Source organism: Bombyx mori, chromosome 14 (assembly GCF_030269925.1).
Source record: "Bombyx mori chromosome 14, ASM3026992v2".
Lineage (NCBI taxonomy): Eukaryota > Metazoa > Arthropoda > Insecta > Lepidoptera > Bombycidae > Bombyx > Bombyx mori.
Window position 1 is genome coordinate 10,723,099 of NC_085120.1, and position 14,462 is coordinate 10,737,560.

The following is a 14,462-nucleotide window of genomic DNA, read 5'->3' on the forward strand; positions in this document are numbered from 1 at the left end:
CTAAAATAGATAAATCTCAGGGCAGTGGAATCTATCTCCGGTGCACTGAAGTCGTCGTGACCTAAAGGATAAGACGTCCGGTGCATTCGTATCTAGCGATGCAACGGTGTTCGAATCCCGCAAGCGGGTACCAATTTTTCTAATGAAGTACGTACTCAACAAATGTTGACTTCCACGGTGAAGGAATAACATCTTGTAATAAAAATCAAAAACCCGCAGAATTATATTTGCGTAATTACTGGTGGTGGGACCTCTTGTGAGTCCGCGCGGGTACCACCACCCCGCCTATTTCTGCCGTGAAGCAGTAATGCGTTTCTGTTTGAAAGGGGGGGCAGCCGTAACTATGAGACCTTAGAACTCATATCTCAAGGTGGGTGGCGGCATTTACGTTGTAGATGTCTATGGGCTCAAGTAACCACTTAAAGCCAGGTGGCCTGTGACCTCGTCCACCCATCTATTCAACAAAAAAAAAATAAAAAAATCTACACATGCGGTTTTGTAAACAAGCCTCGCCGCCAACAAGAACTGTATGTTGTGTTTGTCGTGTACATTTTAAACGTCAAGTCTGCCTTTCTAGACTGATGTTATTGTCACGACCTTGGCTTTATATTTAATGCGTTTTAACTTACCTAAATGAGCGTCGTGTTGTCTCCTTTATTATTATATGACACAAAAGAATTTTCATACAAAGCCCGTTTCAATACGGAGATCTGATATTGTGTGTGAAATTTAATTCATAATTACCTATGTTTTAAAGGTTATTTAAAATTACCTATAAAATATCGTTTAATTAAAAAACATTCTTAAATAAACATTCAATAAAATATTATTCTTATTTACCAAGAATGCAATTTGCTTAATACAAGCTTCCTGAGAACTAAACACAATAAATCGAACGTCATTCGACTATGATTTCTGGGACTCCCGCCACTATGATGGTAACGGTTTACGATATTTAACGGTAGGCAGCGGTTTGGCTCTGCCCCTGATATTGCTGAAGTCCATGGGCAACGGTAACCACTCACCATCAGGTGGGCCGTATGCTCGTCTGCCTACAAGGACAGTAAAAAACATAATTTTATATTATACGATATTGTGATATCTGTAATAATATTAAGCTGTATAAAATATAAAGATCAGATCTGTTTTAAGTATAACATAAAAGTTTTAACTTAAAATCGTACGTCGTAAAATATTTAAGTGAATACTTTCCGAAAGACCAGCGTAGCTCTGATTGTGAATCGTTTATAACGATAGAAACCGGAGTGAATCCTTTTATTGCGTCACATAAAGAAAATCCGATTGGCAAAGTACACATAAACCGTGCGTAGCCGTCGTCTATGGCTTCATTCCGTTCGAAGTGCCGTAATAAAGTAACCTATGTAATACGCCAAGGATATCGGGGCATCGAACCCGTTTTTAGAGTTGTTATTAATTTGTTTTTCCCATTGAATTTAAACGAATAGCTAGGTACTCTTAATAGTTTTTCGCAAAGTCGTAATTCACTGAAACGTTGATTTAGTTTCTTTATGTGAAACCTATTGTGTATTTCGTCTAAAAAAAACTGCCTTTTTGGCGATAGGACGTATTATTGTAAGGAGAAGTAGGGTATGAGCCCCAATCCGGTAGTAGATGTATTCCCGAAACAGCTGTCCCTTGAGCCTTGAGTTTCGGAGGCGGTCGAGCTGCTGATCGGACCCCCTGGCGGAGCCTATGCCCGCCCACCTGTCCTGGCGAAACTGGAAAGGCCTTCGGGCCACCAGTAATCCTTCCTTCATAAAAAAGAGAAAGCTATGAGCCGCAAAGCAGAAATGGGTTCTATTGTAAAGGGTACGGTAGCCGATATAAAACAAAATTGAAACTTTGATCTCATGTGGGTGGATGGGTGATGCTATTAACGTTTTAAAGTACCTACATAGGTTAACTAAGCACTAAAAGAGCTGTGAGTTCGTCCACCCATCTAAGCAAATCGGTAATGCATTAATTATGTTTTTATTTCTTAGTTTCGTTTATATTGTTTTGGTTTACGCCGCAATAATATTCACTCAAAAAATCATAATGAAATATGTTCCTATGTCGAAACACCTTTATTTTAGTTTCTTTAGATTAACTGTATTTATGAAAGAGAAAAAAGGTTTATGCTAATAAACATGAAAATGATAAATCGTAATTTTACATTTTTTATCTTTTTATTCGGACGTTTGTAAATCATCTTCAAAAAACAAAATAGTTAGCTCTGGATTTTGCTCTTAACTCAAACGCTATTTTAGATTCACAGAATTATCCGTATGAATTCGTACACCGATATAACTTGCTCCGACGGATATAATGACAAAAAATATATTTACACAGATTAAAATTTTTACGGTAAAGTAAAAAAATAAAAGGCAGAGGGGATGGCTCAGCTGATGTTTTTCGAAGTGGATGCATTGAACAGCGCTGATATTCAGTTCCTTCCTATTTGGTGTGCGATATGCGATTTAAAAATGAAATAGGCAATCGAAATTCTCAGTACGCTTGTAGTGGACGCACAATCAAATCACTAGGTACGTACCTAAAAACTCGTTAAAAACGAAGTTGAGTTCGTTAATTGTTCTAAATGTTTTGTAATCGTTACATACCTAAATTCAATGGGGCTATCAAGATCGCGAAGTTGTTACCGCTCGTACTTGTGCAACTGGTCCACTAACCGTTACACACGTCAACGTCTATTATTTTCCGTGATAACGGTCAATTAGCCGAATAAAACCGTTGGGGCAAACGAAAAAACATGAAGAGCAAAACAAAACGTGCGCGGGAAAATCGTCAGACCGCCAATATGGCCGTGTCGGAAATTTCTAGAATTTTAACGTTTTTAACTATCGTGTCATTCATATACATCGTTTACTCATTTAAGCCGCTCACTAAAGATGAACATATCGAGAGATATAATAAAATGAACGAAGACATTGAACCGTTTAGAAAAAATTTGACAGAATGCGCTCGTCAAGTCAAAGCTTCCATGGCGGACGTCGAGAAGTTTCTTAAACGAATACCACAGTCGAATATGGAGGGGAAATGTTTCGTGGCTTGCATTCTCAAACGGAATTCGCTTATAAAAAACAATAAATTGAGCCAGGAGAATCTTCTTGAAGTAAACAGGGCTGTGTACGGTGACGACAGCGAAGTTATGTCCCGCCTCAAGACAGCCATTTTAGAATGTTCAAAAATCGTTGAAGATATATTTGAAATTTGCGAATACGCTTCAGTTTTCAACGATTGCATGCATATGAAAATGGAACATATACTCGATAAAATAACTATGGAAAGAAGGATGGAGGCTTTAGGGCAGATGTCTTCAAATCCCGATGAATGGAGCGAGGAAGAAGATGAAATGTTAAAACTTGTTAAAGATGAACTATAATATTAAAACTAGGACCAATGAATAACTAATACTATGCTATAATAAGCGCTTATTTTGATTGTTGTAAGATACTGTTTTATTGTGTTTAATAGAAATTGTATAGAATTACGTGCAGTGCTTCATCATCACGTTCTGTTTGCAAACAATATAATTATGTTTAACCTGTTTCAACTGCCACTGGTCCTCTTCAAAGCGTTCGTAGTACAAGGATTCTCCTGAACTTGGTCTACGATTGTTCGCTTATCAACTTTATTCGCGTACAAAGATTGTAGAGCCGATTGTGGAAGGGGTGAAAGTCAATGAAGATTGCGTAGGAATATTATCCTAAGCGAAACTTAAAATAGCTACGTAGCAATATTAATAAATGACGAAATATCTTTAATATTTAATAATGTAATCTGCACGTCTCCAATCCATGACAACGAGAACCTTAATAATGTTATCCCGCCACAAGGTAAGTCAATGTGGGTAATTTAACGCGTTGAACGCCATGACGGACACCATGTGTCGAGACGACATACTTTCCACTAGGGCCGCACCAATATATCAAGATCGTCTCAAAATCGTTGATTTGTTTTATCGCAAATATCGTGAGGCAGTAATTCAAAAATAATGGAATGAATTACGGAATCAGCGACTACCATCCGTCTCGCCCCCTGGACCATAGTTATTGGCGGTCACGGGGTGTCCGCCTAGGCCTACTGAGCTAAGCATGGCTGGCGTTCGACGTGGTAATAAATAAAAAAACAAATAAATTAAGAAGAAATCTTTATTTCTTTACCTAATTCAACTTCGATATGATTCCCTTTGAAAATTACTCTCTAGAAGCAAACTTTAAAATGAACAAGGGTTATTACAAAACCACCGAATGCTCGCGACATTTATCGCAACCATCCAAAAGTCGTTATTTTGTGACAAGAATATCCATAGTAATCTACAGAAATGAGCAACATACATTGGAATCTATAAAACGTTCGTTGTGTGAGTTACGTAATATTACAGATTAAATATACAAAAGACATAAAAAAAAATAACACGCACACGTACACACGCACAAACACAACCGAATTAATAAATAATGTTATATAAAATATTAGTTTCGTTATTTTCAATATTATGAAAGTTATAATACAAAGATCTTGAAAATAAATATATAAATATACTTAAATGTATATAGAGAGTTTGTTTAAGAAATATTTCTCCCACTGAACGCGATAAAAGGAAGAGAGGCCTACCCAGAACAACTTGACGTCTCTCAGTAGAGCAGGAACTGGGCCTCTTGGACATGACGTGGTAAGCGCAGCGTTGGGCGTCCCCTTGCCCGTTGAACCGATGACTTGCGGGGATATGCTGGGAACGATTGGATGTGGAAGGCGAAGGATCGTTGATTGTGGCGGACTATGGGAGAGGCCTACATCCAGCAGTGGAGAGATACAACTTATGATGATGAATGAAAAAAAAAAACACCAACAGAGGGGGGTAATAGGAAAGAAAGAAGAAGACTGAATGCGATAGTGGTTTACTGGTGGTAAGACCTCTTGTGAGTCCGCGCGAGTGGGTACCACCACCCTGCCTATTTCTGCCGTGAAGCAGTAATGCGTTTCGGTTTAAAGGGCAGGGCAGCCGTTTAACTATACTTGAGACCTTAGAACTTATATCTCAAGCTGGGTGGCGCATTTACGTTGTGGACGTCTATGGGCTCCAGTAACCACTTCACATCAGGTGGGCTGTGAGCTCGTCCACCGATCTAAGTAATAAAAAAGAAAAAATAAATAAATGTCTACGCAATTAGTGAATATATGAACCTGAACTAAAATCAACGTGTTGATCTGGCGGTCAGTGACCCCGAGGGTTGTAAACGAGCCCGATTAACGACGTACGTAGTCACAAAAAGTTTTCGTGCACGACTGTCATTAAGTAATATCCATTTTTTTATTAGTACAACACCAATTCTATTATCTAGACTCGGGGGTGCAATAGTTAGCGCTCCAGACTGTCGCGCGGAGGGTCGTGGGTTCGATTCCCATATCGGACAAACGTTAGTACGATGAACACGTTTGTTTGGTCTTTCTCTGTGTGTTCATAATCTACTTAAGTATATATTTATACGTATATAAGTGTGTGTGTCAGTCTATGGTGCTCATAACACAGAGAATCCTAATTTGGGGCCGGATGATCGTGCGTGATTTGTTCCCAGTTATTATTATTATTATTAATTAGGTTTTGCGGCAACTATGTATTACCGGGTAGCCCGAATTGTATCTGTAATGGCAGTATAATTTAGCAATGCCCAATGTAATATGTATCCACTTTGACTGTAACTAAGACGCCGGAATATCTTAGTAGACTGAGAAAGACGAATCCAAAAGTACCATTTTTAAGAGACCTAAAAAGACTTAAGTATACATTAAGAATAAAAGATGGTAAAGTTAGCCTTAATAACGGAAATCGACACAAACACTTAGTGGGCCACGTAGGGCACCGATAACCTACAAGGCAGTCAAAGGGTTAATTCGGTCAACGATCCGACATTTAATCCATCAGCAGATTTCATATCGGAGTACCTTTTTAATACGCTTTTATTAGCTTCAGACGTATTTTAGTATGTATGTTTGTAACGGAATCTTCGAACATGATTTTGACCCCCTTCAAAACGTTGGATTAACTCAAAATCAGATATACTTATTAAGGACCGATGACTATACAATATTTAAAAAAAAAATTGGTAAAATTGAAATTCAATCAAAAAAATTTTAAATAAATAATAGTTTAAAAAAACTAACAAAATACGAGAAAATCCAACAAAGAAATAGAGAATAAATTTTAATGAATTTGAATTAAAAATAGTGTAAGAAAAAAATAATTTTTTGTAAAAAAAAACGTGGGCTGCATGGTATCAGTAGTTATAAATATTGGCAAGCAAGCAAGGGTTCGGGGTGATTATGACATAGCTCACTGAGTTTCTAGCCGGATCTTCCCAGCAGATCGCGATTCCGAAATTAGGTTCATTTTAGCAAATTCTCTCAGGTTGAATCCGCGAGCTGACCTATTTATTAGTCACCACGTAGCTGGAATAGCCCCTTACTTAGGCTACTAGCAAATAGGTAGGTGGAAAGAATTCTCTACATTCCATCTACGAGTTCAGTTGTGAGGTATCATGGATTCTAACAGGTTTTTTAACATTTACACAAATAAACAAAGTTTCTTCGTAACTTAAAAAACACGAAAAATACATACATATATATTTTTTAATTGTTACCAATTACTGTTGTTGTAAATTCATGATATTGACAGATTGAAATGTCGGAACTAATAAAATGTAGAACACACACTCAGTGAATAAATTAAAGCATAGATTAGAGATGAGATGCACAGATTAATGCATGAATATAATTGAGATGATTTTACAATTTATTTCACGGGTTCAATCGTAGTTAATGGTTAATAAATATATACTTGATTAATTCTACACTTCAAAAACATTAATGGTGAAATGAAAAATGATTATAAGTCATTAATAATATATCATTATAAATATAAAATTGTCAATCAAGTAGTGTTGCCAACTATAAATATTATTATTAATAGATAAATCTAAAAATCAATTATTAATATACAGTCTTAATTCATTAAATTTAATATCAGTTGTGAATTCAACTAATGAAATCCGAAAATGTTTTCGAAAAACTCCATCAATGGACTCATGATCACATCCGGTCGGATAATTTTTTCTTGAACAATGGCAACACACATGTAATTTGTTTTCGTATGAAAAACTATAATTTAGATATTATATTAAAGATCACGCGATAAAAACAAATATAATTTTCCTACGTAAAAACAAATCCGACCGAATATATCTTGGAGAAGGATGGAAATACATCGCTAATCACTAATACATAATTTACACAAACCTACATTACAACGCGAATATTTAAATTAAATATTTGTATCCTATATAGTAAAATCAGAAAGTTTTTTTTGTCACGAAATACCAAAGATTTCTCTCAATAGTTGTTTGTTACCTATAAAAAATCACGTTAAAAAGGATATTTAATATGGCAGTGTCTTACAAACGAAGGGTGTTTTAAATAATAATAATAAGCGTAAAATTGTAGTTCTAAAGAACTTACAAAGACATTCCTCCTATACATTGTCAGGGAATTATTCAAACGGACGTGGTTAGGCTAGAAGCTATACCGCGTACAAACACGAAAAATCACTTAAATAGACTCTTCTATTAGATTATGAATCAAAGATAAAAAGTTATTAGGATCTCGACTAGATCAAAACGTTTGTTCCATCATTGTTTCTCTGAAATATCAACAATTCAGTTTTCATTACAAGTATATCAAATTTTGTGAATAAAGCATATTGTTTTAATGCATATTCTATGGTTAGCTCCTATGTTATTTGGCCACGAATGACGTCACATGAAGTTTCCTATACCGCGTCCGAATGAATTAAAAAAAAAAAACAAAGAAACCGACTGACCTATCAATTTTAAACACACAATTGAATTAGAATACAAATGTGAAATAAAATCACTAAATTCTTATGAAAATTCGTAGATTACATTTATCTAAAAAATAAATTTATTTTAATTTAATTAAAATTACATCTACTGCTTGTCTTCAACATATTATAAATTTGTGGAACAGATTTACACTAAGGTTTATCGCTTGCTTTCGATTTAAAAAAAAATTATCAGTTAAAACTCTCTAAGAAACCAACTTTTTTTTGGTGTTATTTAAAAAAAATTCTAATTAAAACTATTTTTACAGTTTTCTGCAGTTCTTTTACAGTTTACTATATTCAGCACAATATTCAAATGTCTACAAACAATACCTTAGTGATCCGTGATCACGAAAAGTGGGAGTATCAGAAACGTTACAAATAATAAACTGTAAAAATAGACTTCATTATTATACGAATACTAGTACTCTCTGTAAATCGAGTAAATTGCTTCAAAAATCAAAATCCCAATATAAACTAAATCAAGATTTCGCATCTTCGAATTTTATAAACAATCTTACAACACTTGACATATGTCCGGACACATAAGTTAATAAAAAAACCATCAATTCTAGTATTTAACAATCGATTGCGAGCAAGCGACTTTATATATCTGATCACTAGACACTGTTGAAATAATAAAATAATAATAATCAGATATGTCACTATATTAATTCCAAAGTTGAAATTTAAATGACAAAATTGTGAAAGTTGACTCATAATTTCACATCAATAACACTAAGCAAGCCCCGTCTCGCTTGTCACACCGACCAACGAGTTTAAAAGACGAATAAATATAATTTTTATTACATAAACTATGGGAAAAATATTTCTAGTAGAAAAAGTGTGGAAATTCATTAGCTAATATATCGTATTACAAGATGCTACAGACGAATATTACAATTACAGATACTCAATTTTATTAATAATTATAAAAATACACTATTAATAATCATAATTATCATTAATTATATTCTCTCTGGACTCATTCATTTGGCCCGCATTGTTATTTTTTAAAACAAAAGAAAATTAAAAAATATGTAATTTTCGGATAGATACAAAATGTTTTTCAGCTCTGGGATCCTATTTGATGATCTTAAGACTTAGGAGGATTACCGAAAGTAGAATTTTTAAGAAATTTAATTGAACCATTGTTTTTATATGCGTTTTTATAATTTTATTTGAAAATATTATTGAATTCATTAACAATGCTGAAGTCTTTGAATATTTTATCATTTTTAATAAAACAAAGGGATCCCCGGCTTTTTTTTCTATTACATTTTATACATGTAACAATTACATGAATCTATTGAGATTAAAAAAAAACTAACTTAGTAAAAGGTGGGCACCTGTATTCTTGCATTGTTGTTTATACAACTTAATACAATCGTTTGACTTGAAAAACTTGCTAAAAATTTTCATATACATTTAATTCAATTAAAACATTGAATCTGTTCCTTTTATTTTTTTGTTCTATTTTCAAATTTAGCTGGAGGCAAGTGACATTGACAGTTCCAACATTCTGACACCGACCGACATTTATAATCTATACATAGTGTTTTTAGATTACAACTCGATAAAACGTGCTGTAGTTTGATAATCTAATTTGTTTTTGAGATACAGAATCTATGTTTTCTTAAAGGCATATAGGACTGTCCTACTAAAGTGACACGCAAAAAGGAAATAGTTCATACAGCCAGAACTAAATTTAATCGAGTTGTAATCGGGACATTTTTACATAAGTCGAGCATGGCCAAATTGCATGTTCTTCGCACATAGCCGCCAATGTATTGTTGACTTCTTAAAACAATACGGTTATTATTTACTGCGGCAACAAATTCACGATTTTACCTGGCGGTAGGCTAGGGAATCCTAGTACAAAAGTGTTGATAAAATTTTAATCTCATGTTGTGGCAAATATCATGACTGTCCCCGTGGTGTGTCTAATAAAAGACACTAGCGTATTTGTCGTACGTACGTCATTCGTGAGGGCAGCTTTGCACAAACGAGGCCGGGAATAGACCGGTGCGACCTGTGCGTTGCAACGTTCCCTTGTACCAGCCGTCGCCGCGCTTCTTCGACACTATCACTATGTCGTCCACTTTCAATTCTAACTCATACTCCGAGTTGGGAGGGTACGGAACTATACAGCGGTATCTGCGAATCAAAAAATATTTGGTTTACTTACATAGCTCCGTTAGCAAAACTACTGGTGGTGGGACCTCTTGTGAGTCCGCACGGGTAGGTACCACCGCCCAGCCTATTTCTGCCGTGAAGCAGTAATGCGTTTCGGTTGGAAGGGTGGGACTGTCGTTGTGTCTATTCTGAGACCTTGGAACTCATATATCAAGGTGGTTGGCGGCATTTACATTGTAGATGCCTATGGACTCCGATAACCAGTTAACACCAGGTGAGCCGTGAGCTCGTTCAAAAATCGTTTAAGTTTAAGTTTTATCGGCGTATCTTGCCTATAAAATGCGTTGATTATTAATAAAATTTACTATCATATTGGCTTGTTTTTTGTTGAAATCTTTGAGTGATTTTTTTTGTGCGTGAACGGGCTTACGGCCCACTGGGTGTTAAATGGTTATCGGAGCTCACAGATATCAACCGAAGTCTAAGATTTTACAGTACAAAAGTTGTTCCTACTTCAAACTAGAATGCATTACTGGCGGCAGAAAGGGGTGGGTCAGTGGTGGTACCTACCCGTCCGGGCTCCTAAAAAGCCCTACCAGTGATTGAACCATGGTTTTGATGATATCTTGATAATGACCAAAACAATATCGGCGATGAAGCCGCAAAATTTTCTATTTTAATTAAGTATCGACAATCCTGCCGTAGCGAATAACACGTGGGTTTGGCTACAAAAACAGTACCGTAAATAATCTTTGATAATAAAACTTGCAAACTTAAAAAGCAAAAGTTTTATAATTAATATTGTATCAGCTGACATTGCAATGTGTTCTGAATAAAATTTACCAACGTACTAAAATGATACTTATATGTATTAATGAGTTTCATTTAGAAAATTTTACTAATCACTTTCAAATGAATTCTTTATACTATAGACTACAGCTAGTCTATAGTATAAAGAATTCATTTCATTATTTCATAATTTTTTCATTATTTTCATTATTTCATAATTTCCTTCCGGGTGCTGACCCGGCAGACTTCGTATTGCCTCAATCGATGAATAAAAGGCCTAAACTTTTGTATAAAATAAACTTAAAACAAACAAAAGGAATCCGTCCGACGGGGGACACATGAAAGGAAAAACAAAATTGTTATTTATATTTAATTCCGAGCATTTTCATATTTATCTACCTTTTGAACCTTCTCTGGACTTCCACAAATAATTCAAGACCAAAATTAGTCAAATCGGTCCAGCCGTTATCGAGTTTTAGCGAGACTAACGAACAGCGATTCATTTTTATATATATAGATAGATAACTTTAAAATTTTGATAATAATAATTATGGGATATTTGTACGGTTTTTTTTTTTCGAATCCTTCCTTTTGAACATATTATTATTGTGCCACATGTACCTTTCTTTAACGGTTTGCGAATGGTGTCTGTCTTTCCTAGCGGCGGTGACGTCGAGAGATTGCGATTTCCTGTGCTGAGTTTGCCACGGACTCTCATTTGTAGATCTACAATACGAAAAAACAAAAAAAACATTGTATCATCATCATCAAAATTTCACTAAAAACCGACTGAAGTTATATTTTAATTAAATAAATGAAAAAGTTTTACATTAATCGCGAATGAGATGTACGGAGAAGATTTTCATTTTATTACAACACAAATAAAATCGCTTAATATTTGCAATTTAATTGATTAGTTACTCAAAAGCGAAGCTAGACAATGAAAACCACTTACGGCACAAACAAATTCATATAAGCAAAACTTAACGAGCGTGTTACGTGAATATTCGTGTTCATTCCGTGTAAGTAAATAAATATTTGTTTTATTTGTTTCTAAGATGTATGTGATGTTAAGAGGGGCAGTGATGCTCAAATCAGTATAGGGCGATGTTTCCCAACATGTTGTCCAACAAGGGGGCAATTTGATAATTTAGGGGGGCAATCACACTAAATTAATATATAAAATCTGTGTAAAAATGATTTTGAATTTGAATTTCAGTTTTTATTATATGTTTTAAAATATTACTTACTGTGTTCTGATAACAATTTCATAGTGATTTCTTCCTAAAGCCCCTATCATTTATGTTTCTTAAATGAACAAATCAGTTTTTTAATGTTAAAAATTATGTATGGAGTGCATACAAATTTAAGAAATGTTACAATGGGGCATGGCACAAAAAAAAGTTGGGAAACACTGGTTTCACAGGGCCTATTTTCATTACAATTATTGAATTTCATTTCATAAAAATTTTTAACTGATTTCTTTTAATTTTATTTCATTTTTCGCTAGTCACAGTAACTGATTCGAATTATCCGCGCATGCTTCGCAAATTATGCTCTAAATTGAAAATCGGATTAGTAAAACTGTGTTTGATGCGTGCACGTTAATATTAAGTTAATAACATTTTTATGTATAAACAATATTATTTATAGGATTTTATTCCCCTTAAATAATAGGGTTTATAATGTCGACACCTGCGAAAGGTTAAAATGTTTTTTTTTTTGTATTGATGTACGTACATAACGTGATCCAATTGTAATTGTGTGGAAATTGTGCGTAGAAAATTCACACATGTGTGTATGGTGTGCATGCGTGGAGCTACTTGCGCGCGTGCATGTGTCGAGCATACCAATATGTTACGTGTATATGTGAGTAAATGCGATCCTGTGCGTGCGTATGCGACCTACATGTGTACGAGGGCTGCACTAAAAGTATCGGGAATGGAATATTTCCACTGTTCCTGTCATATTAAAATCTCTTTAATTGAAAACTCCTTGTTTTTAAAAATCGAATACCATTTATTTATTTTAAAAAAGATTCTCGGTCTTGTCACGAGGTTTTGTCAAACTTATTTGGTCGTTGAGAAAATGGAATTGACTCGAGGAAATTCAAGAGCGATGATTTATTATGACTTTCGAAGTGGTTTAACACAAAAACAGTGTGTTGACCGGATTATTTCTGCATTTGGTGATGAAGCCCCATCCAAAACCACAATTTATCGCTGGTTTGCTGAGTTTCAACGTGGACGTGTCAAGCTCAGTGATGATCCCCGTCAAGGTCGTCCAAAAACTGCAGTCACCCAAGAAAACGTTGATGCTGTGCGTAAGCTGATTGAGGAAGATCGACATGTGACATACCGCGAAATTCAGGCAACTTTAGACATTGGCATGAGTCAAATACAAATAATCTTGCATGAACAATTAGGTGTAAAAAAGTTGTTTTCCCGATGGATACCGCATTCGCTCTGTGAAGAGCAAAAAGCGGCTCGCGTTACTTGGTGCGTCAGAACTCTCGAAAGATTCCACGCAGGATCCTCAAATGCTGTATACAACATTGTATCAGGTGACGAATCCTGGATATACGCGTACGAACCCGAAACAAAAAACCAGTCACGAGTTTGGGTGTTCGAAAATGAGTTAAAGCCAACAAAAATTGTTCGTTCACGGAGTGTTGCAAAAAAAATGGTGGCCACGTTTGTCTCCAAAACCGGCCATGTTACGACTATTCCTCTTGAGGGACAAAGAACGGTTAATGCAGAATGGTATGCTAGCATTTGTTTGCCACAGGTCGTTTCTGAACTCCGTAAAGAGAACTGCAACCGCCGCATCATCCTCCATCACGACAATCCGAGTTCTCACACCGCGCACAGAACAAAAGAGTTTTTAGAGCAAGAAAACATAGAATTATTAGACCAACCGCCGTACAGCCCCGACCTAAGGCCTAATGATTTCTATACTTTCCCTAAAATAAAGAATAAATTGCGTGGACAGAGATTTTCATCACCTGAAGAAGCTGTGGACGCCTACAAAACGGCCATTTTGGAGACCCCAACTTCCGAATGGAATGGTTGCTTCAATGATTGGTTCCATCGTATGGAAAAATGTGTCAAATTTCGCGGAGAATACTTCGAAAAGCAATAAATACATTTTTAAATAGTAATGTTGTGTCACTTCGTTAATTCCCGAAATTTTCAGTGCCGCCTATGTATGTGGATGTGATTCTGTTTGTTTGTTGGATGAGAAACAGCGTGTTATTGTAGATGTGGCCCTGTGCATATGTGTGCAGATGTGATGCTGTGCGTGCGTGTGTATGTTTCTGTAGATGCGACCTTTGCGTGTGTGTAGATGTGACCCTGTGCGCTAGTATGCAGATGTGACCTGCGTATTTGAGTGTGGAGATGTGACCCTGTGTGTGTAGGTGTGACCCAGTGCGTAAGTATGCAGATGTGACCTGCATGTTTGTGTGTGGAGATGTGACCCTATGGGTATGTGTGCAGATGTGACACTTTGCGTGCGTGTGTATGTTTGTGTAGATGCGACCTTTGGGTGTGTGTAGATGTGACCCTGTGCGCTAGTGTGCAGATGTGATCCTGTGCGTATACGTGCGTGTAGATGCGAA

General features: G+C 35.7%; 2 protein-coding genes across 4 annotated transcripts in view; one reads left to right on the forward strand and one right to left on the reverse strand.

Moving 5' to 3' along the window:
• The first annotated feature begins 2,770 nt into the window (after positions 1 to 2,770).
• Obp2 (odorant-binding protein 2) lies at positions 2,771 to 3,403 on the forward strand. Its single transcript, NM_001146714.1, has one exon. The coding sequence runs from the start codon at positions 2,771 to 2,773 to the stop codon at positions 3,401 to 3,403; it is 633 nt and encodes a 210-aa protein (NP_001140186.1).
• A 751-nt stretch (positions 3,404 to 4,154) lies between these two features.
• The window catches only part of LOC101735906 (E3 ubiquitin-protein ligase SH3RF1), a 50,714-nt gene continuing 40,406 nt past the window's right edge, over positions 4,155 to 14,462 (reverse strand). For all 3 annotated transcript variants that reach the window (XM_038015431.2, XM_038015430.2, XM_062672153.1), the window contains 2 exons: positions 11,465 to 11,569; positions 4,155 to 10,075 (listed from right to left, as the gene is read on the reverse strand). In XM_038015431.2, coding sequence (XP_037871359.1) covers positions 9,898 to 10,075; positions 11,465 to 11,569 — 283 coding nt within the window. In that variant the 3' untranslated portion in view covers positions 4,155 to 9,897. The remainder of the gene's footprint in view (positions 10,076 to 11,464; positions 11,570 to 14,462) is intronic.